General features: G+C 57.5%; 1 protein-coding gene across 1 annotated transcript; it reads left to right on the top strand.

Moving 5' to 3' along the window:
* On the top strand, window positions 1–24949 carry LOC141964352 (semaphorin-3D-like). The gene is made up of 18 exons (XM_074914623.1): window positions 1–92; window positions 13475–13679; window positions 18369–18529; window positions 19276–19338; window positions 19595–19714; window positions 20066–20168; window positions 20590–20718; window positions 21045–21190; window positions 21432–21546; window positions 21712–21781; window positions 22125–22269; window positions 22350–22572; window positions 22693–22781; window positions 23276–23317; window positions 23605–23762; window positions 23991–24055; window positions 24310–24440; window positions 24526–24949. Exons 2-18 carry the CDS (start codon window positions 13556–13558, stop codon window positions 24940–24942), a joined length of 2301 nt encoding a protein of 766 aa, XP_074770724.1. The 5' UTR covers window positions 1–92; window positions 13475–13555; the 3' UTR covers window positions 24943–24949.
* Window positions 24950–24954: the final 5 nt, after the last annotated feature.

The following is a 24954-nucleotide window of genomic DNA, read 5'->3' as shown; positions in this document are numbered from 1 at the left end:
GCAGCCTCCAGGTGCTTCGGGTTTGGTGGAGGCCGCTGGGCTGGCAGCAGAGTGGGCTCATCGCCGCTGAGATCCCGCAGGCTCCTTGGCGGGTGAGTAGCCGAGAGATGGTTTTAATTGTTCACCAGCTTGGCGGCCCGGGCTGGACGAGGCTGCCTCGTTTCTCTCCCCGGGAGAGCCGGCTGGGAGCAGCTCAGCCCGGGCGGCTGAACCAGGTCTGACCCGCTGTAAGCTTGTCTGCTTTTGCTCTCTGCTTCCTTGCTTTTCCCAGCTCCTACAGAGAGAGGGGAGCTTATTCTGCTGCTCAGTTTGCCGTAGCACGTAATGAAATGTTTGTGGTAATAATCTTTTACGGTTATATCTATTAATGCCTTAACTTTGATTCTAGGAGGTTTTATTGCTATGGTAAAGCTCTCTGTCTCCAAAGGTGGGTTTTTTCTGGAGCTCCTTGACTCTGACGCTCTGCTTTGCTGCTAAGGTTTAACAGCCCGAAACCTGATATCGGGCAGATTGTCACTAATGCCTAGCCCATGCTGGGGACTTTTCCACTGCTCAAAGACAGCTTTGTTGGATTCCCCCCACCCCCAAATAAAAATCAATCATTTGCCTCTGAGCGGTTGTGACAGCCTTGGTCTGAGGAGGAAAAACAGCCTCCCCAGCGCGTGGGGGGAATTGTCCCCTTCTCAGGCTGCATGAAATCTGTTGGGACAGGGAAATGGTACTTCTTCAACCTTCTGCTCTGCAATGCCTCAGCCCTTGGAAACCTCGGGACATACAATATAGGAGGCAGAAAAGAAACAGAGCCTGAGAAATGCTGGGTGCTCTCCAGAGTCATTTAACTGACGATCTTCTGCTTAGAAGCGCTGCAGATCCTGGGGATGGATGGCCGGGAGTGAGGAGCTTTACATGCCTCTGGGTGGATGTTTTAGTGTGACAGGGTTGTGATACTCAGGGTGAGGGTGGGAGGGAGAAGTCTAAATGTTTATTTATGTCTAGAAACAAATAACAAAGCACTTGACAAACTTAATTTAAGAGAAAGAGGGTTATTTCTTCCTATCTTTGAAATAAGACCACCCCTGGCATGAATTACAGCTGCTGAAATCATGTGGCAGCCCTATATAGCAGCTGGGCAACCTGGCCGAGGGATGCACTGTCCATTGGAAATCATCAGGAGGCATTTCACAGGCAGGGAGTAGCCCCAAGCCTCAGGTTGCTGTCATGACTGCGTTTAGTTATGCAGATCATTGCCCATAAGGAACAACTGCATTAATCTGGCTGCTGAGCACTGGCATGAAATTTCTGCTAAACTGGAAACCAGCATTTTTTGATGCAGCCATGTGCCCAAGGGAAGAGAGGAAAGTGCTCCAGGAGAGATGGCCACAAAACTGCAGTTATCCCGCACACATGCCGGCCACGCGACCCGTGCACAAGCCGCAGGGAGCTTTCTCTTTGCCAAGTGGAGCGTGTCCCAGCTTTCCTCCAGCCAGGCCTCGCACAGCCTTCAAAGGGAGGGGTGTCTGGCAGTCCTGATGGGTCACCGACTTGACATGATGAGTTGCTGTAACATATAGGTTTCTCCTGCAGAGTTAACGGTATTGAAAATGACAGACACACAAACACCCTTGTGATTTATGAGCCAGGGATGGGGAAGTCAATTGGAAAGCCAGGGCAGAGATATCAGCTCTATAAGAAATATGGGAAGAATTCATCCCTAATCTAATCTCACCGAATTCCACAAGGATGCAAGACATGCATCATTTGCTCTGCTTCCTTAGGTCGAGATTTAAACAGGAAACCCCCGAGGATGTATGTCGTTCTCCCAAATACCAATGTGCTTGTGTGTGGAGGCCAGAGAGGGGGTGCCACATCGGAGCCATCTCAGCTGGCGAGATAAGAGGTGATGCCAGGCTGTGGGGCTGCCAAGCAGTGCTGAGCTCAAGCAGAGGGAGTAGGAGCCAAGCCCAGGGTCCTCGGCGGGACTCACTACTAATGCTCTTTGCCAAACCAAGCCCTTGAGCCAGCAGAGCTGGCAGATGTTCTCACTGGTGAGGGTTTCTGGCTGCCTCACTCTCTGCTGTGCTCCTGTGACACCCTCTCAGGGGCTGTTTACAGCAAGGATGAAGATTTATTGTAAACCTTGGCTCCTGGACTCTTGGAGCTGCCTCTTCCTCCAAGTTTGGTCTATCCCCACTCCAACTGGGATTACAGCAAGAGGCGGCTTGGAGAGCACGGGGTAATTAGCTCTTTATAGGTGCTCACTTACGCAGTTACAAACGTAGTGTTGAAAGCAAAGACACAAAAATCAGTCAGCTGAGTAACTCCCTGGCCCTGGGGGCAGCTGGGAATGGCTTTTGGATGGGGAATGGGGGGACATACCTGGTCTCACCTGCCCTCTTTGAGGACCCCTCCTCTGGGAGGGAGGTCTGCTCAGGGGCACCCACTCCACCCTGCTTGGGGTGGCAAGAAGTTCCTGCCGAGGACAAGCTGCAGTGGGAAAGAGTGCGAAAACAGTGTTATCTGTTCTGAACTGGGTCTCCAGCTTTGGTCATCTCTGGTCTCTGTGAGCCACCCATCACCTCCCCACCTACTCCTGCTCACAGGAGACGGCTCTACCTTCTCTTGACTATTTTTGCCCTGGAAAACTGAAGCACAGAGTGGCAAAATGGCCAATATAAGGTTGCAGAGCTGATCTCACAGTGTAGGGGACCAAGTCATTCTGTCTCCCTAAAGACTAGATTATCCCAAACCCCATCCATAAAATCTCAGTGCCCACTTGTAGCTAGATGCCAAGAATGGCAGTAATTTCATGGTACCTGGGAGGGAGCACTCCATATTCCTGGCAGAGATAAGCCTTTTTTATTCTCCAGTGTGGGCACTGTAGGGTATTTGGGCTCTGCCATCTCCATGGTCAGTGACCCCACATACCCCCCGAACTAGCCCCAGCTCTGCTGTACCTGCAGGGATGCCACATGCGTGCTCTGGGCCGGCACAGCCCAGCTCTGCCAGCGGGATGACATGGCACGGAGCACAATTGTTGCCGATGTCACCCCCAGTTGACTTGGGAGCCTGCCCAGGATATGGTTTCCCTAAAACAATGCCTTTCACAGCACATGGCCATATGGAGTTATTGTTCTTGTCTCGCACGCTGGCAAGCTGCCATTTATTGTGTGCATGAACTACCCCGCTTCTCCCACTGTCGAGTTCAGGTTTGTTTCCTTGTTTTCTAGGAGGATACCACTGATGTCAGCTAATTTGGCCTTAGCACTTTGTAGTGTGAAAAAAAAAAAAAAAAAAGGCTTTCAGTTTCAATCTGTTCATTGCTGGGGGAAGAGCTGGTCTTCCCACGGTGTGTGCTCCCACACAGGCCAGCGGTGACAGCTCTGCCACTATGTGCTGGAGCTACACACTTGTTCCTGCATGGCTGGTCTTAGAGTCAGGCTTAGTGCTGAGCTGGTCTGTGCTGTAGGAGGATGAACTGCTGTTTGGAGGAAGATGGGACACTTGGGGTGAATCCCTACCCCAATATGGTTCCCATTTGGCCATGGGCAGGTCACCCTCAGTCCACCTGTGCTTCAGCTCCACACCAGAATGACAGCCATGGTGGACTTCCACAGCAGGATGCTGTGCAGATGAGTACATGGAGAACTGGGAGGCCTTCACATGAAATAGGCGTTGGACAGGAAGGATGTGTCCTGGGAGCAGCACCCTGAGCATGGTAGGCAGCGGTGGTTGCTTCTGAGCTGCACTGGCCAGCTGGTGATACTGGCACACGGAGTCGTGCTTGTGAGGAGGTACCTCCACTTGTGAACATCCAGTGGGTTGGGTTACCTCTGGTTTGGCTAGCCAGTTAAATGCTTGCAACATTTCTTTGTTGGCAACACAGACAAAGGGATTGAGCGCACCCTCAGCAAGTTCACTGATGACAGCAAGCTGTGTGGTGTGGGTGACACGCTGGAGGGCAGGGATGTGCCATCCAGAGGCACCTGGACAGGCTGGAGAGGTGGGACCATGTGGACCTCATGGAGTTCAACAAGGCCAAGTGCAAGGTCCTGCCCATGGGCCAGGGCAATCCCAAGCACAAATCCAGGCTGGGCGAGGAGTGGATGGAGAGCAGCCCTGAGGAGGGGGACTTGGGGGTACTGGGGGATGGAAAACTGACCCTGAGCCAGCAATGTGTGCTCACAGCCCAGAAAGCCAACTGTGTCCTGGGCTGCATCCAGAGCAGTGTGGCCAGCAGGGTGAGGGAGGGGATTCTCCCTCTCTACTCCACCCTTGTGAGACCCCCCCCTGACGTGCTGTGTCCAGCTCTGGGGCCTCCAGCATAAGGAGGACATGGATCTGCTTGAGCAGGTCCAGAGGAGGCCACAAAGATCCTCAGGGGGCTGGAGCACCCCCCTGTGAGGACAGGCTGAGAGAGTTGGGGGTGTTCAGCTGGAGAAGAGAAGGCTCTGGGGAGACCTTATAGAGGCCTTCAAGTACTTAAAGGGGCTACAGGAAAGGTGGGGAGGGACTCTTTATCAGGGGATGTAGGGATAGGAGGAAGAGTAACGGTTTTAAACTGAAAAAGGGTAGATTTAGATTAGATATAAGGAAGAAATTCTTCCCTGTGAGGTGGTGAGGCCCTGGCACAGGTTGCCCAGAGCAGCTGTGGCTGCCCCCTCCCTGGAAGGGTTCAAGGCCAGGTTGGACGGGGCTTTGGGCAACCTGGGCTGGTGGAAGGTGGCCCTGCCCATGGCAGGGGGTGGGACTAGATGAGCTTTAAGGTCCCTTCCAACCCAAACCACTCCATGATTCTATGACGATAACAAGGGGAGCTGTCTACCTTGGAGCATGCTGCTGCCAGCAGTCGCCCTGATTCCCCTTGCACAAAAGCTATGGCAGCTGACCAATAACTGACCTACCCCAACCCCTGACAGATGTGCCTTCATCTTCAGCTCAGCCTGGAGCTGACCTGGTGTCTCCTGGGGAAGAATGAATGAGCAGCCAGCTGCGGTGAACAGCCTGGTCCATCCGCGGTGACTCTGCTGTCGCTGATCCTAGGAAAATTACCCTGTACAGAAGCTGCAGCCTTGCTCCACACAACTCCTTTGTCACAGCAGCGCTGTGGCGTGGGGACTGCGAGGGTGCTCAGCCACTCGGGAGCTCACTGCCAGGCAAAGCTGTGTCCCCTGGCTCCCCAAGCAGCGTGCTGGAGCAAAGGGCAGCCGGTTGAGGAGGCTGCCAGAGCGTGGTGCTCTGCAGGGGTCCAAGGCTTGCAAGCCAGAGAGTTTACCCGGCAATCCAGGCTGTAATTAGTGAGGAGCCCAGCCAAGAGGCTCTGAGAAGAAGCAGATAACAGTCCAGGCACCCTCCATCCTCATTAAAATACTTTCTTCAGCAAAGCCCCCCACGCCTGTCCAGCCTGTTCCAATTAGCACAGCAAGCCAGGGAGAACAGAGAGCAAGGCTCCCGTTGATGAAAAGAAAACACTGCAGAGCTTTCAAGTATTGGGGGAGGCAGGCAGCCTTGCCTGGGACAGTGAGAGGCCCTGAGAGTGTGACTGGTGGCTGTGCCACTGGCTGGCAAGAGTGAAGTGGATGAGCCGGGTCACTGAACTGCAGAGCAGGTGCTTCACAGCCAGCTCCTGCCCAGAATGGCCCTGGGATTATAGCTGGGGAAACACAGTGAAGCCAACAGCTCTCTGAGAGGTGCTGAGCATCCCTGCCCAATAGGTCTGGAAGTGGGAAGCAATAATCCCGCTGTGAATGAAGGAAATGCGCATCACAAATTGTGCAGGTTTGTTGCAAAATGCCTTGGTAACTTCAGGTAGCAATAGGCTCTGTCTTGGGAGTGCTGGAAAAGACTGCAGCCTGCCTGTCCAGGGAGCAGGGATGCTTCTGTCCTCCCCAGGGCTGGTTGTCTTATGAGACACCCCTGGGGATGGAGCTGTCTCCAGCCCTTGGCTCTCTGCTGGGGTATAGGATGTTGGTACATGCCCACCAGGACCCTGACCAAGCCCACCGCTTCTTTTCCAGCCACCAAAGGACCAGCAGCCCATGACAGTAGGTGTCTGATGATGGCTGAGACTGCCCAGGTTCGAGCTGGTGACCCAGAGCTGGCAAGCTCTGTATGAAAACCCTGGGTGTCATCCAGGCCCTCTCCCCAGCAGGGGCTTTTCAGCGAGCCTGAGGCAAGAAGTATTAGCAAACCTGTCCCTGGTTAGAGTCCACGCTGACTCCTGGCCTTGGAGCCCCTGCCAGGTTTTAGCACATGTGCAATTCACCCAAACTCAGCCTGGAAGGTCTGCGGCCCAAAAAAGCTGCTGAGCAGGGCAGAGCTCCCTGTGTGTGTCCCAAGGGCTGTATTGAATGTCAGGCCATGTGGTGCACAGGTGACAAGGGGGGTTTCAGCTGGTGGGCGGCATCATGATATAAATGGCTCTGAGGAACGAGGCACTGTCTCTAGGGACTCCTGAGGCTTTGGGGAGCTGGTCTGGCAGCAGAGTGGGCAACACAGAGTCTCTTTGCTACCTTACTTGGGTACTTTTTCTCTAACACAACATCAGAGTGTGGCAAGCCTCTTCCCAAAGATGAAAGAATTTTAAGCTTCTCGATTGCATTAGGAGGCAGGTTGGGAGTTAATATGCCAAGTCAATTTGGAGTTTAACACACCAAATTAATCTGGAGTTTAATACTCCAAGCCAATCCTGGCTGGCCTGAGATGAGCTGTATGGCTGCTGCCCAGGGTGAGACATACTTGCACCTCACTTGTCCCACGTCCCTGACCCTCTGCTTTGTCTGTGGAGAAGGCCAGCCTTCTTCCTCCAAATTTGCCTCTGCGTCACTGCCAGCTGGTGTCCTGGCATGGTTTGCCTGCTCCAGGAGCCCTGGTCTGGGCAGCCCCCCCAGCCCCTTGCCTGAGCCGGGGCTAGGCAGCAGGACCTAGCACACTGCCCTGTGATGGGGATGCAGGCTCAAAAGCTGTAATCAGAGCTGGGCAAATGGGGTGCTGGTATAGCAAGGACAGAGCCAGAGGGCATGCAGAGTCCCAGGAAGTCCCTGCCTGCCTAGGACACTGGAAGCTGCCTGTACTCTGGCAGCATTTTAGGTGAGAGGCTTGCAAGGTGCAATTGTACGGCACCTCCATACAGTTTTCTCTGCACATTGGGCTTGTTAACTCCCTGATGCTGCGTGTCCTTGGCATGAATTAGAGGCAGGAACGGTGGAGGTTACTCAGCTGGCACTATCTGGATCCAGCAGCACATTCAGGAACACCAAACAACCTTTCAGGAGCTGCTGCCTGAAAGCACGGTCCAACCCACCCATCGCAGTGCCCAGCACCGTGCAGGGAGACAAGCCTGGGGGCTGGGCCACCTTCCCAGCCTGACACCCAAGAGCCAAGCCAGAGGGGGCTTCACCTCTCTCAGTAGCAAGGGAAACGTAAGGGCCCCCTGAGAAAGGGATTAGCAGAATGTTAAGCAAAGCCAGCTCCTTATCCCTTCATAAACAATTATTAAAATCCTGGCCAGCCTTGGGCTTGGTAATTCCCCATTTGCTTTCAAAGGATGCCTCTCAACTGGAGTGTGCCTGAAGCTACTGAAACTTCAGAGAGGCAGACACCATGAGGAGATGCTGTATTTGCCCTTCCAAATGTAAAAGTTTACCCCTTGCTTAAAGATAAGGAGCTGAGCCTGGCTCCCACCTACCAAGGCCCCAGGCAGAGAGAAAATTCCTGTTTGCACAGGAGGGCAGAGACAGCTGGGCTCTGCCGGGGCAGGGGCAGTGCTGTCGTGCAGGTTCACAACCCAGGATGGACACAGCCTTGTGCAACAAGGGAGGAGGAAAACCAGCTGCAGAGCCCAAGGTGGCGCAGCTGGTGTGTGCTTAATGTGACATGCCAGCTCTCAGGGACCAGGAATGTTTGTCCATCAGCACAAGTAAGAAGTAAAAAAGGGAACAAAGCGTTCATGCTCTGAAGTGTCACCACAGTCAGTGAAGTCTCCCTGGTGCCACCCAGATCCTGCCCCATCACCATTATCAGCAGGTACCCGCCAGCGAGGAGCCCGCTGCCTGGCAGGCGTGAGGTGCTGGCGGTTTGGAACTGCAGTGTGCCAGCAGCAGCTGGGACTCATTCCTCTCCACTTGCCATGCTTGGCATGCTTTGGCAGCGGTGGTTGGCAAGGAAGGGTGATCTGGGGCTAATTGTGATGGCAGGCTTTAATCTTGGGAGGCGGGAGTGTAGGAGGCTGTCAGGAGATGTCCCGGTTGGAAGGGAGCCTGCTGGCCAGCCTTGCTGTGTGGTGGCAGAGAAACACGGGCAAAGCTTGAACAACCTCAGCCTTGCTCTGCTATTGAATGATTCCTCTTCTCAAACCCTTCAAAATTGACTCCCCCTCAACCTCTGGGTTTCTGCGTGAGCATGTGTGACCTGTGTTACGGAGGGGTTCACTGAAAGCCTGCCATTTCGCAGGGCAGGCCGTGACACCCCAGTGCCACTCAAGTTTTGGCACTGGCTTTTGTGGTCCCAACTTGTGTCAAGGTGCAGAAACATCCCATGCCTCTGTCCCCATCCCACACACAGCTCAGCACTGCATGCTTTCCCAGCATCGGTCCTGCCCTGGCCAGGCAGCTCTGGGGGAAGGCAGGGAGGGAGCTGAGAGCCCACCCCAGTGGCTTTGTCCTCCTGGTTGGAGAAGGACAGCAGCTGCCTCTCCCTGCAGCTGCTGGGGCATCCATCATCCTGCACGGGATGGAGGGGAACAACCAAAGCCCCAGGCTGAGCAGAGAGGGTTTCTGTGCCTGTGTGGACAGGCAGGGGGGCAGGCAGCGCTTTAGGAAGAGGGACGTGCACAGGCAGTGGTGCACACCAAGGCACACGACCAACAGCTCCAGCTGTGCACGTTCCCTGCACTCGTAGCCCGGAATTTGCACAGCCCAGATCATGCATTGTGCACCCAACTAACCTGCAGATATGTGTGTGTGGGACGGGCACAGGGGCTGAGCCATGGGAAGGCATAAGAGAGAATGAGCCTCCCTGATGGCACGGCATAGCTGTCCTGTCTGCTGGACCTCCTTGCCTGGCTTTGGCCCTGAGTTTCTTTGCCTGGGTAAGACTCCTTTCTCCTGGCTCCCAAAAGTGGCAGAGGGGTACCTGCCCTCCCAGGCAGAGAGGGCCCCCTCCACACTCAGGGCTTCTGCTGAGAGAGGTAAGACAGTCTCAAGAGTGTGGGGCTCAGGTCTGGGAGCCAGGGCTTGGCTGCTTGGGAGCCTCAGGCAGCGTCAGCCCCACGGAGGGGGTCTCAGCCCCCTGAGGCTCTCCCCTTTCTCAGTGAGTTCTAGCCCAATGTTTCCATCTCCCTGCAGGCAGGGTCACTGTGGCTGAATGCTGACGCCAGAGTGCAGCCCCTCTCCTCCCCCCAGCTCCTTTCGCTTGAGGTCCCCCAGCTGCTGGGGCCAGCACATCACCCCCTGCCCATGGCCTGGCCAGCCCCACAGTGTAACTGAAGAAGGCACTGGGCTGCAAATGGCGTGTGGGGATTAGCTGGGACACAATCGGGGCCTGTGAAAGTGGTGGAGCACATGGCAGGCTGTGCTGGGCAGGGCGGCAGCCCTGGGGGCTGCTCTTAGTGATGCAAGATTGCTGAAGAGATCAAGTTCAGCACGTTCTTCTCTCTTGGGAGATAATCCCTAGCCTGATAAATCCACTGCCAAGGCTCTTCCCCCTCTGAAATTTGTGCTGGTTTACACTATTCATGGCATCGCAGCAAATAGGCTTTGTCAGGAGGAAATCAGTTCTTTCACGGTTAAACGATTCCCTCCCATACCCACATGTCTCAAACAGGAGGGATTTGTCTTTTCCCTGTAATGCTCAGTTTCTGGCAAGACCTTCCAGGGGACTTTGTCTCCAAAGGAAAAATTCACCACTATGCCATGAAACAGTGGCTCTAGATGACAGCCCAGAGCCTTAAACCTGGAATTCTGCAGATGACTGGTGGAAAGGGAGGAAGGGGAGAGCACAGGATGACCACTGGGACCAAGGCATCTGGTGGACTGCTGGTACAAAATCAGCCCAGCACTGTGGTGTCACCACCCATGTCACCTACACCAAGGCACTCCTGGCGACTGCCAACCCCCAAAACAGAGCTACAATCACCCAGGTCCTCCCCTTCATGCCCCATGCTGCCCAGAGTATGAAATCTTAACCCCCAGATGTCCCCTCGCCCAGCAGCCTGCCCTCATCAGCATTTCCCTCTCCAAACTGAGATAGAAATAGTTGCAGCTCCAGACAGTTGATTATTTAAAGCTGTCGGGAGTGTTTAATTTAACCCTGGATTCATCATCCGCAGCTTGTTTCCATCCACTAGACACCCATGCTCCCCCTCTCAGTGTAAACTCTGTCTCTCTGAGCTCTTCACCTCCAGGCAGCTTTGGACAGAGGTTTACAGGCAGGGGACGTGACCCTGCTGCGTGTTTCCCCCAGGGTCCCTGCTCCGACTGGCACAGCAAGGGGTGCCCCTATGCCAAGGACTGCAGGCACAGCTGGGCTGGGGGGGGCTGCTGCTGGGGTTTTAACTGTGCATCAGGAGATGGATGTGCCGAGTCCCTCAGCACTGCTTGGGCATGATGGAGAAGAGCCCTGAAGTCTTGGTGAAATAATGACATATAGGAGAAGCCTTTCTTACTGGAAGTTATCCTTCAACAGTTTGTTTCTTTCCTTGACCACTGCAAGCCCCTCCAGCATAATCCTCACCTCTTCTGACCCTGCACCCAGATCTGTCAGGGCTCTGGGTTCTTGTGTGTGACTGCAGCTCCTGCCACCATCAAACCTGCCTTTGGCATCTGCAGGGTGAGGAGATGAAATTCTGGGAGCGTGCATGCCTGCCCTGGCCCCTGCTGCCCCCCCACCCCTGCTGCAGGCATGTGAAGCATCCCTAAAACTCACCCCATGGCCATGCATGAGCATGTCTGGAGGCAGGAGCGGTGTCCTGCCTGCCATCCACAGAATCCCGACCCACCCTGGCATCCCTTGGAGCTCTGGGACATGAAAAATTCCTCCCAGGGTTGGCTTAGCCCAAACCTAAACCTAGCACAGGCCCTGCTCCATTTAGAGAAAGCTGCAATTAGAGGCCAGCATTTTCCCATGTCCTCCAGCAACCAAAAGCACATTGGCAAGGAAAAAAAAATCATCTCTGTCAAATGTCAGGCATGTCCTTGAGATGACTCCCAGGATGGCAGTGCTCGCTCAGGGCATGGCCATGCATCAGCAGGATGGGTCTGGGAGACTGACTGCTGCAGGCAGCTGAGTGTGGGGAAGATCTGAAATTGCTGAAGCATCCCCAGCACAGGAAAGCTGCTCGGCATCTGCGCCTCGTGGGAAGGTGGCTGTGGGGGAAGTGAAGGCAGCGCTGCTTGTTAGCAGGTCCCCTGGGTGTTTGATGGTGTTCCTACCTGGGAACCCCCCCTCTACAATCAGTATGTCAAGCAATGATCAGTTCAAACCTAGATAAACCCATCATGTTTGTGTGGTGCTTTTTTTCCCCGAGGCAGTGGTTGGCCTGTTGAAAAGTCTGACCAGGAAAAGGGTAGATGAATGGAGAAAGCAGCTCCAAACCAAAGAGAGACAGAAAACAGCACAACCTCCACCCTGAGGCCACATCCAGGTCTTCTGGAATGGTGGGAGGCTCCAGAGCACAGCAGGTTATGCTGGCCAGAGCGAGAGCAAGGCAGCAGCGAAGGCAGGGAATGGGCAGGAGAGGAGCTGTGCCAAGGGGCTGCACCCCAGCCTGGCCACGGGCTGCTGCCTGCTCCCTGTCTGCCAGGAGGGAAAGAAACCCCAACTCTGCAAGCCCGAAACCCTCTCCCTAAGCAGAGTAAAGTGCTCCTTGTGGAAGGCAGACACCAAGGCAGTTGGGCAGACTTGGCTGTACCATCCCTCCTACAGCCTTTGCTGGGACGGCAGAAATCCCCTGCTCCTTGCGCCAAGAGCCCCTGGCCAGGAATGAGCCAAAAAGCTCATTTTAAATCTTTCAGCCATGGGCCTGGAAGAATTTATATGCAGCAAGAGGGGGAGTTAGTCAGAGCTGCCATTTAGGGACTGGGACATTTATAAGCGGGGAAAAAGCATCTAAATTGCCTGAATTAATTGCTGAGAACTGGCAGGCCAGCCCCACTCCCTGCAGGAGGTGTGGGAGCTGGCGGATGAGGCTGTGAAACCCTGTATGTGTCTGAGGGGGTGTAAATGTAAGAGAGTCCTTCCAGGCTGCAGCGTCCCAGGGCCAACGGATGCTGGTGGCCTTGCAGAGGTCTGTGGTGAGCAGGCAATTTGAGAGCTACCGGCCAGAGTGATGTATCATGTACACACACAGCCACAGCTGATGCTGAAGGGATCACAAAAGCAGCATTTATGGACAGCATTTCAAAACATTCATTCCCCCTTGAGTAAGAGAGACACAATTTAACCCCAAGCTGCAGTAAGATGAATATTAGGGGCCCCTCCTCAGGCTCTGGACAAGCACTAGGGTCTAAGCAGGTATTTAGCAGAGTATGCCCAAACTCTGAGAGCCTGTTGGAGGGTGTACTAATCCCCAAGCCCTTCTTGCCTCTTCCCTCATGTCAGTCACCTCCAGGATGCTACAACCTAAGCACTCCAGAGTACCACATGCTGTGGGCACACTGGCTTCACACCGCACACCTCCCCTTGGCACGCTGTAATAGTTGGTCTTCAGAAGTCCCTGGACATGAAACATGCTGGAGCTCCCAGGTGGCAGCTGGGGCAGCTGGTGAGCAGGTGTCCCAGCCACAGCTGCCTTTCCCAGCACCCAAACTGGTCCTGTGAGCACCAGCTGCTCTGCCAGCTCCCAGAGACAGGGGGTGCAGGGTGTCCCAGTGGGGAGGAGCATGGCTCATGGCAACGGAGATATTCAGAAATCTTCCTCACCCCACCAGAACCATTGGTGACTGCTGAGGCTGTGAGGACAGGCCAGCCAGCAAGACACCGGCCACCTTGGGCTGTCACTTTCCCTCCCAGCCTGGCCAGTTCAGGCGGCGGGAGCTCCTCAAGACAAGCCTTGCCTCCCGCCAAGCCCACACTCCCTGGGGAGGGTGGGCCCAATCCCTGGCAGACTGCAGGTGCTCTGCTCAGATAAACGCTGATGAGACTCTTGCAGCTGGCGCTGGGTCCCCAGCCTGTGCCTCGCCGCCCTGGCCCAGCACGCCAAGCTCGCTGTGGCTGTGACCTCCCCCCACAGAAAGCTGCACAGCAGCCCCAGCTCATTTTGCAGCGGTGTGGGTGTGCAGGGGGCTGGCCCCTTGCTCTTGGTGGTTCCTCTCTGCCAGGCAGCTGACCTGATGTATTCTGGCTGACGAGCTGCTTGCAGACCTTCCAGGCTGTCACTCGCCGTCCCTTGAACACCCTCCCAGCCAGTGGCCGGTGAGACGGGGGTCCCGACCCTCACACAGCCCTCTGCAATGCAACCTTACCCCTTTTCTCCTTGCAGTTGGCAGTGGAGGTGGCATCTCGGTGCTGGACCATGGTGCTGTGAGGGTGAGCTGCCCGCTCCCCACTGCTGAGCTCCAGAATGCGTGCTGCCCCCGGCCGCAGGCTGCCCCTCATCGCACTCCTCCTCTGCCTCCTCCTGCAGCAGCTGGGCAGCAGCAAGGCATGGAAGCAGCATGCCCCGCGCCTTCGCCTCGCCTACAAAGGTAAGGGTGAAGTTCCTTGGGGTCTGCACCTTGCTTGGGAGGGCTGGGAAAGCATCCTGCAGGCAGGGAGCCAAGGGGGCAGCCAGGACTCAGGGGAGGCAGGCAGTAGCCCCACAGTTGTGGCTGCAACATCACCACATGTTGGGTCCTCGAGATGTTTCCCGGATGCAGCTCCAAGCATAGCCCCTGAGGATGCTGCACTGGCGCTGCTGCATCGGAGAAGGCAGCTGAGCAGGGAATGTCCTGCCCTGGTCCAGCACAACACCGGCACCAGAAGGGATGTTTCCTGCTCAGACTCACTCTGGGCATCTTATGGTGTATCCTGGGCTGGAGCTGACCTGGGCAGCCTCAGGGCAGTGTCCCCTCTCTTCATGCTCACAGAGCAGAGGGGACACTGAGCCTCTTCTCCTGCCTCCCACTAGCACAGTCCTGCCCCAGCTCAGCCCCTCTGCCTTTACCCCTCCTTTCCTGCTGAGGAGAGACTGATCCACTGTGCAGATCAGTTCCCTGCTGCACTTTACCCTTCCCCCCTGCATCTGTCTTGTCTGTTTAGATTATGAGCTCTTCAGGGGTAGCACAGTTTGCTCTTGTGCCTGATGCGAAGGGGGGCCTGCTTTTGGTGAGCTGAAGGTGCAACAAAAGCAGACTGACAGGTAGCACAGTACACAGCCCGGCAGAGGAGTGCAAGAAGGGAGTCTGTAGGGAAAGGGTCTCTGCAGGGGAATGATGTGGGTGGTTAGAGCCTGCCATGGACCTGCAGCATGGACTTGGCCAACTTACCTGCTTTCAGCTTCACCTATGTGAGAAAGAGCAAGTTGCTTTGAAGGACAGACAGGACATCCCCAGAGGTGCACTGGACGTGTCAGTCAGTACGGCTCCACCAGCCTTTCTCCACACCTGTCAGGTGGCAGTGGTGGGGCCATCAAAGCTCTGCAGCCACTCTCTTGGCCTGATCCATCACCCTGAGAAGCTACTCTCTGGGCCGGGACAGCCAGCAAGGTGGAAGATGCCCCCACTTTGTGGCTGGAGAGGGTTGGACCTCCCAGGGATGCCAGATAGGGAGATGACATTGCTGATAGCTCAGCTCGGAAATACAGTGCAGGGTCTGCCTTGCCTTGGAGCTGGAGGAGGCAGAGCAGGGCTGCTGGGGCAGCGGGGGTGCAGAGGGACTGCTGACTTCAAAGCCCCACAGTGTGCTGGGGCCAGACATGCCAAAAGCCCTCACGTCTTGGGCAGAGGCAGCATAGGAAGCTCCCAGCATCAGGAGGGCTCAAGGACAATGCTAACAATGGCAGGGGATGTGACTCACGGACAGCATGGGACAGGTTCAAGGACACAATGCCTTGAGAAGTTTAGGTTTAAAAGCCTCTAGAAAAAAAAATAATAAAAGGAGGCCTTTGAGAGTCTGTCTACAGGATCAGCCTTGCCCTCAGATCCCAGCATGGGGGTGGCAGGCAGAGCCCTTGGCGGGGTGGGGGGAGAAGATTCAAGCAGGCTTTGCAAGAAGGAAATGACAGCACCGAAGGCTGGGAGAGCAAAGGAAGGATGGGGCACAGGGCACAGGGCCAAGAACAACAGCAGTGGCTCCCACCCTGCTGAGGAGGTGAGGAGAAGGTTTATAATAGCACACCAGCAATCATGGCCATGCAAGGGGCAGCCTGTGGGTAAGATGGGTCAGGTTGGGTCAGCCCTGACATTGCCCAGGGCTGAGCCTCTGTTTTCTGAGGCTGTAGAGCAGTGCAGCTATGCACCGAAACCACAGGAAGCCTCCCAGCTCCTCTTACTGTAATAATCCAGGTCAGGCACAGCTAGGAGTTGGTAAATGGGTCTTCTGCCAGCCTCTGATCTGCAGCCAGCCCAGCTGGGCAGGACCCAGAAGCCATCACCATGCAGCAAGTGCTCAGGAGTACAGGAGGCTGGTGGGTCTCTGGTTATCAGCACCAAGAGCTGCACTGACACGTCTCTTATCAGCCAACAGCAGTGAGGGGCTGGAGCCTGATTTAGTGCCAAGTTTCCCCTGGGCTTCAGCAATCTTCTTCCATGGTCTGACCTGTCTGAGGGCTGGGGGAAGGGGAGAGGACAGCCCTCCAGCACAGCCGGGCTGTGACCCCAGGAAGCCCAGGGTCGCCTTGCACTGAGGATGCTGTAGCTAAGGGGCAGGCGGAGATGATGGATGGGACAAGGCGGTTACAGTGGTCCCAACAATAAAGAAAAACACCGTGGCCTTGGGAGATAGTGAACACAAAGGAGAGGATGTTTCTCCGGGCTCACCCATCAGTTTAGCCACAGCACAGCTGCTGCAGAGACTGCCTGGTTCCCTGCCCTGGGGGTCGGGGTTGGGATCAAATGCCTTGTGTGTGTAGCTTGACTGGGGGCAAGAAGAGGCTGGTGTATGTGCAGCAGCTTCCTGTGTACAGGATCTGGATCCACAGCACTTGCCGTGTGCTTGGTGAGGGAGCAGAACCGTGCCACAGAGACCATCAGGGTCAGACCCTCATGGACATTAAACCTGCCAGAAGTCTCATGGTGCAAGTGCAGGGCAGTGAATCCTTCCTGGGTCCTCCTACATACTCTCACAGCAGCAGGGAGGGCTCCTCCATCATCCTCCCTGACCTTGTCCTTGGGTGGGGCTGGGGCAGGTCAGAGGGTGACCAGTGGGTGACATTCCTGGGGACCAGACTTGTCCCCAATCCACTTAATTAGGCCCATGTACCAGATCAACATTTAACCTTCCCTCCCACCCCAACCTGACTCCCCAGTACCCTGCCTGACATTTCGGCCTGGATAGGGCAGCTGCCAGGAGCATTGGCAGGCACAGGAGGGAGGGCAATGCATCTCACTGGGGACTCAGCAGTGACAGTGGCCTGCAGGCAGGGACAGGAATTCAGCTGTTAATCCCGTTCAGCTGGTGGGAAATGGCTTGGAAATCTGCTCCCCCCATATCCACAGCATCCAGAGGGGAGCCCTTGGACACCCGAGGGTAGGGGGGAGTGAAGTGGGCTGTGCACAATTTTTGTGGGAGCAGGAGGAGGGCCAGGAGCTCCCTGACATGGCTGGGAGCCTGGCAGAGGTGGATTTGTGTCCTGCAGTAACTGGAGCATTGACCCTGGAGCAAGGGGAGAAGGAAAGGCTAGCTGGGAGCAGTCCTGGCTGCAGCAGTGTGGATCCGGGCAGGGACCCCTGCTTGCTGTCTGGGGCCCAGCAGGTCCTTCCCCCCACAGGGACAAATGACGTCAGTGGCGTTTCCAGCTCGCAAGCACTGGCCCCGCTTCCCCTCTGCCCTGGAAACGGGGTGGAAGGAAGAGAGACGCAACCTCCTGGGTCAGCCGGTCCCCTTTGAATGGAGCTGTGCCCATGCCCACGTACACGCCACCTGCGCCCGGGCCACACGTCCACCCATGCTCCTAGCCACCGGTTCCCCCTGACGGCTCCCCTCCCTCAGTTCCTGAACTGTTGCCTCAATCCACATGATTTTGGGTAAATTCTCAGCCTGGGTCTTACAGATCACCCCAGGTTTCCCACTGCATTTCACCTCCCTCCAGTCCCCATTCAGCAGCAGCCCATTTCCATCTCCCCATCCCATGGCCCTATTTTTGCACCTTTCCCTGCACAGCACCAAAACCAAGAGCAGCCTTGCCAGCATTGCCAGCCTTCAGCCTCTCCCTAGCTGGATCCCGCCACTTCTGAAGCGGAAAGTGATATGTTATGGTTTCTGGAAGCTCTAAGGCCCACCTTGGTGCCTGTCTCCCCTGCCTCGATCCCTGGGAGCCAGTGCTCACTGGGATGGCAGCTGCTGCGGCTCCGTGTCCATGCTGGGGATGCTCACCCCGGCAGCCAGCCCAAAACCTGGTGCTGCATGTCACGGACCGATGCGGGCCTGCGGGATGTTGTTTCAGGAGTGGTTAACCAAGACACAAGAGCTTATTGTCCCTCTCACACACCCACATGTCTGCAACTGTGCTGGAGGGGCCATGCTAGCGGCCCCCAGGCTTCTGCACAGGAGGAGCTACAGCCTGAGCAACAGAGCCCTTCCCACTGCCCTGTCTCCACTCCCCATGGAGCACACTGTGTCCGTGGCACACTTTCACCCTCAGAAAGGTGGCTCTTCCCTCCAGCAGTGCCGAAGGAATGCTCTTGAAAACCCTTTTCCTGAGTCATTCTAATGCATTCTAATGCCCCAGCAAATAGCCAAAACCTTTTTTATGTAAAGTCTTTTGATCTGAAGCCCAGGGAAATCTTGATGGGAGTTACAGTGAGTTACAGGGAGTTACAGTCACCTCTGTTGTCAGCCTTCTCCTCATGATTATGGGATGCAGTGGCTTTGGGGCTCCAAGAGCTCCTCTGAAAGGCAGGCTGGAAGCTGAGCAACCTGGGCTCCTCAGGCTGGACCACTGTCCTGCCCCACCGCCTGCAAATCAGCCCAGCCTAGAGCAAGGTCAGGACAGCTTTCCTCTTTGTAGGGGTAATTCACTGTTTCCTCCAGGTATTCTCATGAGTGGAGGCTTCATGATGAGCTTTGGGACACCAAAGCTGGTGTTTGTCTGCTAAGGCAATGGCAGGAATGTTGCATTCCCTTGGGGAAGGTGGGGATAGTCAGAGCTGTCATGGAGAGGGGGAGCACGGGACCTCTGGCTGCTTGTTGTGCCACTCATGGATGGGTATCTCATTCTCCCACCTTGTGCTCCTCAGATCTGCTGAAATCCAACAGCTCTCGCCTGTTGCTGGCCTCAGGGGATGGCCTGAATTTCCAAGCCCTCTTGGTGGATGAAGACAGGGCCTGGCTGATGGTGGGAGCAAAAAACCACATCTTCCTGCTCCACCTGGACCATCCCAGCAGAGAGCCTGAGAAGGTCAGTGCTGGTAGGAGGGTGTGAGCATGACCCTGACCAGGCTGGTCTCTTCCTCCCTGGGAGCTGCTCCTCGTTCCAGTGCCGGGGCGTGGAGGTGGATGTGCTCCAAGCTGGGCTGCTCTAATGTTACCAGGGACACATTTACACCAGGATGTCTCAATCAGTGGGGTCAACCCATCCCTGGTGCTGTTGAGCCCCTCTGGGACAGGCCAACACCGGGGAGGTACAGGGCGTCTTGGCTAGGAGAAGAGACTTGGGTGGACACAGAGCACGGGCGGAAGGGCAGTGCCCAGAGCCCTGCTATCACACCTAGTCCCTGCTGCTGCTGCAAGAGCTACAACTCCAGCAGTGAGTCCTCTAATGTCATCCCAAGACATCCTGCTGGCAGGGTGTGCAGCTCAAGCCCAACAAAAGGAAAGCACATTAAGGCGCTGCAGCCTGGCGTTCCCATGGGCCGGGATCCAGGAGAGCCTGCCCACCGACTGGGCGTGCCGTGGCCCACCCAGGCTCTGTCCCCACGCCAGATTCACTCTCAGCCTATTTGGCAGGCTGCCCTCTGAGCTTGGCCAGGCCCTTGGGGGACCCAAGGGGATGTCAGACCCATTGCAGAGCAGCTCCATGTCCTCACCATGTGCCTGGCAGCAGCTTTTGGCAGAGCCCATTCCCACTTGTGGCCGTGGAAGCCAGTCGACCCTGGCCGGTGAAGGAAAGCAGGGGCTGCATTGGTGGGGGTCTCTGTGTTGCAGATTTTCTGGCCAGCCTCCAGGGAGCAGGTTGAGCATTGCCAGCTGGCAGGGAAGAACGTGGAGGTAAGTAAGGCTGGCAGCCCCCGGCTCATGGCTTTTTGTGGTTTGCCATGGATATTAAACACCCACATCACCCTGAAAGGGAGTGTGGGGTCTGCCTGAGATGAGGGTGTTGAGCCAGCTGGAGTTAAGCTCAGTTTACTGGCAGCCAAGGGAGGATCTGGCTGGGCTCCTGCATCCCGAGTAGACATGCCATGAGGCTGGGCACGAATGCCCAGACCTGGGCTTAGACCACTAACAAACATCTCCCCTTGAGCAGACGGAGTGTGCCAACTTCATCCGCCTCCTCCAGCCCTTCAACAGGACTCACGTGTTCGCCTGTGGGACTGGCTCCTACCAGCCCGTCTGTGCCTTCATCCAGCTGGGACCCAGGTGGAAGGTGAGGGACACTTTGGCCAGACACGTCCCCATTGCAGAAGGTGGCCAGAGACCCCCAACATGTCCCCATCCTCTTCCCCAGCGAGTGGCAGGGAGAGGGAGCCCCATAGCCTAGGAAGGGTGTCTGGCCAGCATGGCACAGTCACCTGCATGGCCTTGGTGCATGTGATGAGAAGCAGTCCTGGCTTGGCAGTGCCAGGGTGCCCTGTGGGAACAGGACCCGCTCCTAGCAGCTCCCTTGAGGGACCCACCTGTTGCAGAGCCAAGCACACCAGCCTCCTTCCCACTCTTCACATGCCCAGCTTGTTTCCATCCTCCCCCTGGGCTGACATCTCCCCTTTGGCTGTGACAGGGTCCCGGGGCTCCCCCCATGCGGTTGGTGACCCACTCCTTGGAATCGGGGCGAGGACGGTGCCCATACAGCCCCCATGAACCCTTCACGGGACTCCTTGTTGGTAAGAGGGAGAGGGGAGCAGAGGTGATGCTGGAAGGTGGGAGCACTGGGAATGGTCTGTGCTGGGAGGCACTGGCAGCGGTGCCTGCACCCTGCTCTGCTGTGCGTGGCTGCAGTCCTGGGCGGGTGCCTTAGCGGGTGTGAGTGAGAGAAGCCATCCTGCAGAGCCCAGTCCTGCCCCGGCTCACTCCAACCTCGCAGTTCCTGCACAGAATCACGAATGCAGGGAGTAGATTGAGCGGCACGCACATGGGGGTGTGAGGCGTAACCAGCCTGCCCACCTTGTACCAGCGCTGTAGAAGGTCTAGGTGGGTTGGGGACTAGAAGCTGTGCTGGGTCACAGGTCTGGGGGAGGCTCCCAGCCAGGCTGCGCCTCCAGCAGTGGCATCCCCAACCCACACATGCCCCCTCTGTCCCCGCAGATGGGGAACTGTATTCAGGGACCTCCAGTGACTTTATGGGCAGCAGTGCTGCCTTCTTCCGGACCTGGGTCCATGGGGCTGAGCAGAGCTACATCCGGACAGAGCAGAACCAGGACCACTGGCTACACGGTAGGACTGGGGAACCTGTGGGGCATGGGGGGCTCTCCTGACTGCTGGGGAGAGGCTGGGGCCAGCGCTGGGGCCAGAGCTCAGCAGTCTGGCCCCTTCTCCTCTCCGGAGGGGAAACACTGATGGTTGCTTTGGTGGGACCCATGTGCCAGCCCACACTCTGCAGCCTGAGCACCGGGAATGGGGCTCTGCCTTCCCAGTAGCAGGGTCTCCATGGGGCACCCTGAGTACACAGCGTCTCACACTGCTCCCAAGGGCTTCCAAGGGCAGTACAACAGGGTCAGATCAGGGCAAAGTGACAGTTGTGCTGCTCCTTGCCCCTGCAGAACCTGCATTCATCGGTGCCTACGCTATCCCTGATACCTACAACCCGCACGATGACAAGGTCTACATCTTCTTCCGTGAGACAACCATGGAAGCTGGGCAGTGGGACAGGCGGCACATCCACGCCAGGGTGGCCCGTGTCTGCAAGGTCAGTCACCAGAGAGTAGCATGCCATGGCCCAGGTGTCCCACTAGGTGGGCTTTTACCTCATCTGGGCCAAGGGGCACCCCAAGCAGGGGCCAGCAGCAGGATGTGAGGGTGTCACCACACACCTACCACAGAGCAGAGGACTCGGGGCTGGGGGTGTCCTGCTGTGGGGATGGAGGAGTGCGTGGTGGTGGGGGAAGCTTGGAGAGCCTGGACTAAGCCTGGCTCTTGGTGCCTGCCAGAACGACGTAGGAGGAAAGCGCAGCCTCATCAACCGCTGGAGCACGTTCCTCAAGGCCCGCCTGGTGTGCTCCATCCCTGGGCCCCAGGGCACTGAGACCCACTTTGACCAGCTCGGTGAGTGCACAGCCCGCTCTGCAGCCTGGCTCAGCACTGCTCCGCCCCGGCTGCTCCTCCCAGTGTGCCCCAGGGAGGTGGGCACAGTATCGAGGATGCCCACCTGCATCTCCCAGACTGGCGCTCCAGCTCCTGGGTGCCTCACCTCCACCCCTCTCTCTGCAGAGGATGTTTTCCTCCTGCGCACCCGGGATCCGCAGAACCCACTTGTCTTTGGCCTCTTCACAGTCTCCAGGTGAGCAGGGCTCTGGCTGGCCCCTGCGTGGGGCAGTCCAGCCCTACCAGCCCCTCACCAGGGCTGCCCCAGGGGGACAAGGGCAGGACCAGCACCCAGCTGGCAGAGGAAGGGTCACTGCCTGTTTCAGTGCTTCCCCTGCTGCTGGTTCACCAGCCCATCTGCCAAACCACCGCATCTGTCATCGGTACAGCCAGCGGTCCCCTAGGCTGGGCTGGCTGTGCCAAAGGGATTCCTGTCACCCCCTGGGTGCCTTGCATGACTCCCAGCTGGGTGCGGGTGTGCATGTTCCTGTTCCTGGTGGAGCAGCAGGGTCACTGACAGCCCCGCACTCCCCCTGCAGCGGTGTCTTCAGCGGTTCTGCTGTCTGTGTCTACTCCATGGCTGCTTTGAGAGCTGCCTTCAGTGGCCCCTTTGCACACAAGGAGGGATTTGACTACCGTTGGGTAGAATACAAAGGCCGCGTCCCCTATCCCCGTCCTGGCATGGTAAGGGACTGGGGAGCAGGGTAGGGGGGAGCGGGATGGGCTGGCCTGGCCCTAATGCAGCCCTCCATGTTGCCACGCAGTGCCCCAGTGAGACGTACGACCCCCTCCTGCAGTCCACCAAGGACTTCCCCGATGAGGTGATCAGCTTCATGCGCACCCACCAGCTGATGTGGGAGCCTGTGTACCCGCAGGGCCGCCAGCCCATCCTGGTGAGGGTCAATGTGCCTTACCGGCTGCGGCGGCTGCTGGTGCACAGGCTGGAGATGGAGAGCCGGCACTACGACGTGCTCTTCCTTGGCACAGGTGGGAACTCACCCCCGCTCTGGGGACGCTGTCACCACAGGGCAGCCTGCATGGCACATGGGCCCTGCCAGCTCAGGTGGCTCCCAGCCCTGACAGCTCCTTCTCCTGCTGCATTCACAGATGAAGGTAAAGTCCTGAAGGTGGGGCTGGCTGGTGGGGTGAGCCGTGGCACCGAGGTGATCAGCCTGGAGGAGATCAGCGTCACTAAGGTACAGGAGGCCAGGACTGGACCACGGAGGCTTGGACCACACAGCCTCCCCTCGCTCTGTGGCATCCTCCCTGCAAGCTCCTGCAGCAAGTCACTGGCCTCTATCAGGGAGGTCCCTCGCCTCACTGCTGGTGGCTTCTGCCTGCCCTGACTGGCAGGTGATGCTGATAGTATGTAGGGGAGCCAGGGAAACCAGAGCCAAGTCATCTCCCAGCTCCCCGTCCCGTCCCTGTCAGGGATGGGGGTGGCACACCAGAGCCCAAAATAAAATGGGTGGTCTGAGCCCAGGTTTGAAAGCACAGTTGGCAGGCAGGGCTGCCCCGGGCTGCTCACACTGAGGAGGGCCAGCCCAGGCTGGAGTGTGGAGCAGGTGGAGCTGGGACCAGAGACCAGGGCCAGGCCCCAGCACCCTGCCGCCCCGGGTCCAGCCCCACTGGCAGGCTGGAGCACCCAGGAGGGACAACATAGCTGCAGCACTCTCTCCTTCCTTTCCAGATGCCTTCTCCCATCCTGGACATGAAATTATCACCAAAGAGGGTGAGTCCTCCCTCCTGCTTCTTCCCAAAGCAGCCAAGGGATAGGGCACAGAGGGCAGCTGGCCCCAGCCCCTCTGTGTGGGTCCCTTGGCCCCAGAGCTTGCATGTTTAGGGAATGGGGTCCCACCAGGGCAGTCGGGGGGGGGGTGTGTGTGGCAGGTTCTGCCCCGCTCTCCCGCTGTCTCCCAGTGCCCCCCACCCCAGCACTGGGCCGGGAGTTCTGTTCCCCCTCTAGCCCTGGTCTCCAGCCCTGGGTACTGACTGCTGTTGTTCCGCTTGCCTGAGCAGCAGGAGCTGTTTGTGAGCAGCACCCACGGGCTGCTCCAGCTCTCCCTGTACCGCTGCGAACTCTATGGCAAAACCTGCACCGACTGCTGCCTTGCCAGGGACCCCTACTGCACCTGGGATGGCAAGAACTGTGCCCCTCACCTGCTCACTGAGAAGAGGTGAGTGTCTGCCTGGGTCAGCTGCTGTGCGCCCTCAAATGGATGGTGTTCAGAGCAGTGGAGGGCAAGCTGCTGGCCCTGGAGGCTTTACCTGCCAGCCCAGACCCCTACTGTCACCCTGCCAGCAAGTGCCCCAGCCATCCCTGGTCCCCCCTCTCCCTGGCTGGTCTGCCACAGGGGGGTCCCAGGGGCAGAAGCCACCCCCCAGCCTTGTCTGCTCTCCCACAGGCGTGCCCGCTGCCAGGACGTGCTAAAGTCTGACCCGCTCAGCCAGTGCCAAGACACTGCAGAGGGTGAGTGCCAGCCCCGGCCTCTCCGAGGAGCCCCAGTGCAGGCAGCCAGCTCTGCCCGGGGGACAGCAATGCCCAGGAGGGCAGGAGGCATAGCACTAGGAAACCAGTGCTCACCAGCTGCACCAGCACGATACACTGCATACCCTGTGCAGCCTACCATGTGCTGGATGCTCCATGCTGTCCTTCCTCCCTGCCTGTCACGCAGTTCCCACGCAGGGTACTCACCCCTTCCCCTCTCCTTCCCATCCCCACAGCGACCGCTGCTATGGAGAAGCTGGTTTTTGGAGTGGAGAAGAATTCAACCTTCCTCGAGTGCCTGGCACGCTCCCCACAGACGACTGTCCGGTGGCTGGTGCAGCACAGTGAGGAGACAGGCCTGAGCGAGGTACAGGGGACAGGACAGCAGGGACAAGGTGCAGGGGTGGCTCAGTCCCTGGGGACTGACCCACGGTGCTCTGCCTTTGCCCCAGGTCAGGAACAACGGCCACTTCTTGGTGCTGGAGCAAGGGCTGTTGATCCGCCAGCTGGCGAGGGAGGACATGGGCACCTACGAGTGCCAGGCGGTGGAGCGCTCCTTCTCCCGGCCCCTCACCCGATACAGCCTCCGTATCATCAGGCACGAGGCCATGGAGGTGACACCTTACAAGCGGAGCAAGGGGGCCGAGCTAGGAGGGACCCACCAGAGCCCTCGGCCCCGGATTGACCTGCACCCTGGCTACAAGGGCTTCCCGCGGGCCCTGGGGGCACCGGGCACCAGCCTGGATATCTACTGCAACGCCCTGCGGCACCAGGAAAGGCAGCGGCAGAAAGCCTGGCACCAGAAGTGGCAGCACCCATCCCCAGACAGCAAGAACGGCCGGGTGCGGAGGCACCCCCAGCCCCTGTGAGGGGCAGAGGGA

Source organism: Athene noctua, chromosome 10, assembly GCF_965140245.1.
Source record: "Athene noctua chromosome 10, bAthNoc1.hap1.1, whole genome shotgun sequence".
Classification (NCBI taxonomy): domain Eukaryota; kingdom Metazoa; phylum Chordata; class Aves; order Strigiformes; family Strigidae; genus Athene; species Athene noctua.
Note: the sequence above shows the minus strand (reverse complement) of the source record. Positions and strands in the feature narration are given on the sequence as shown.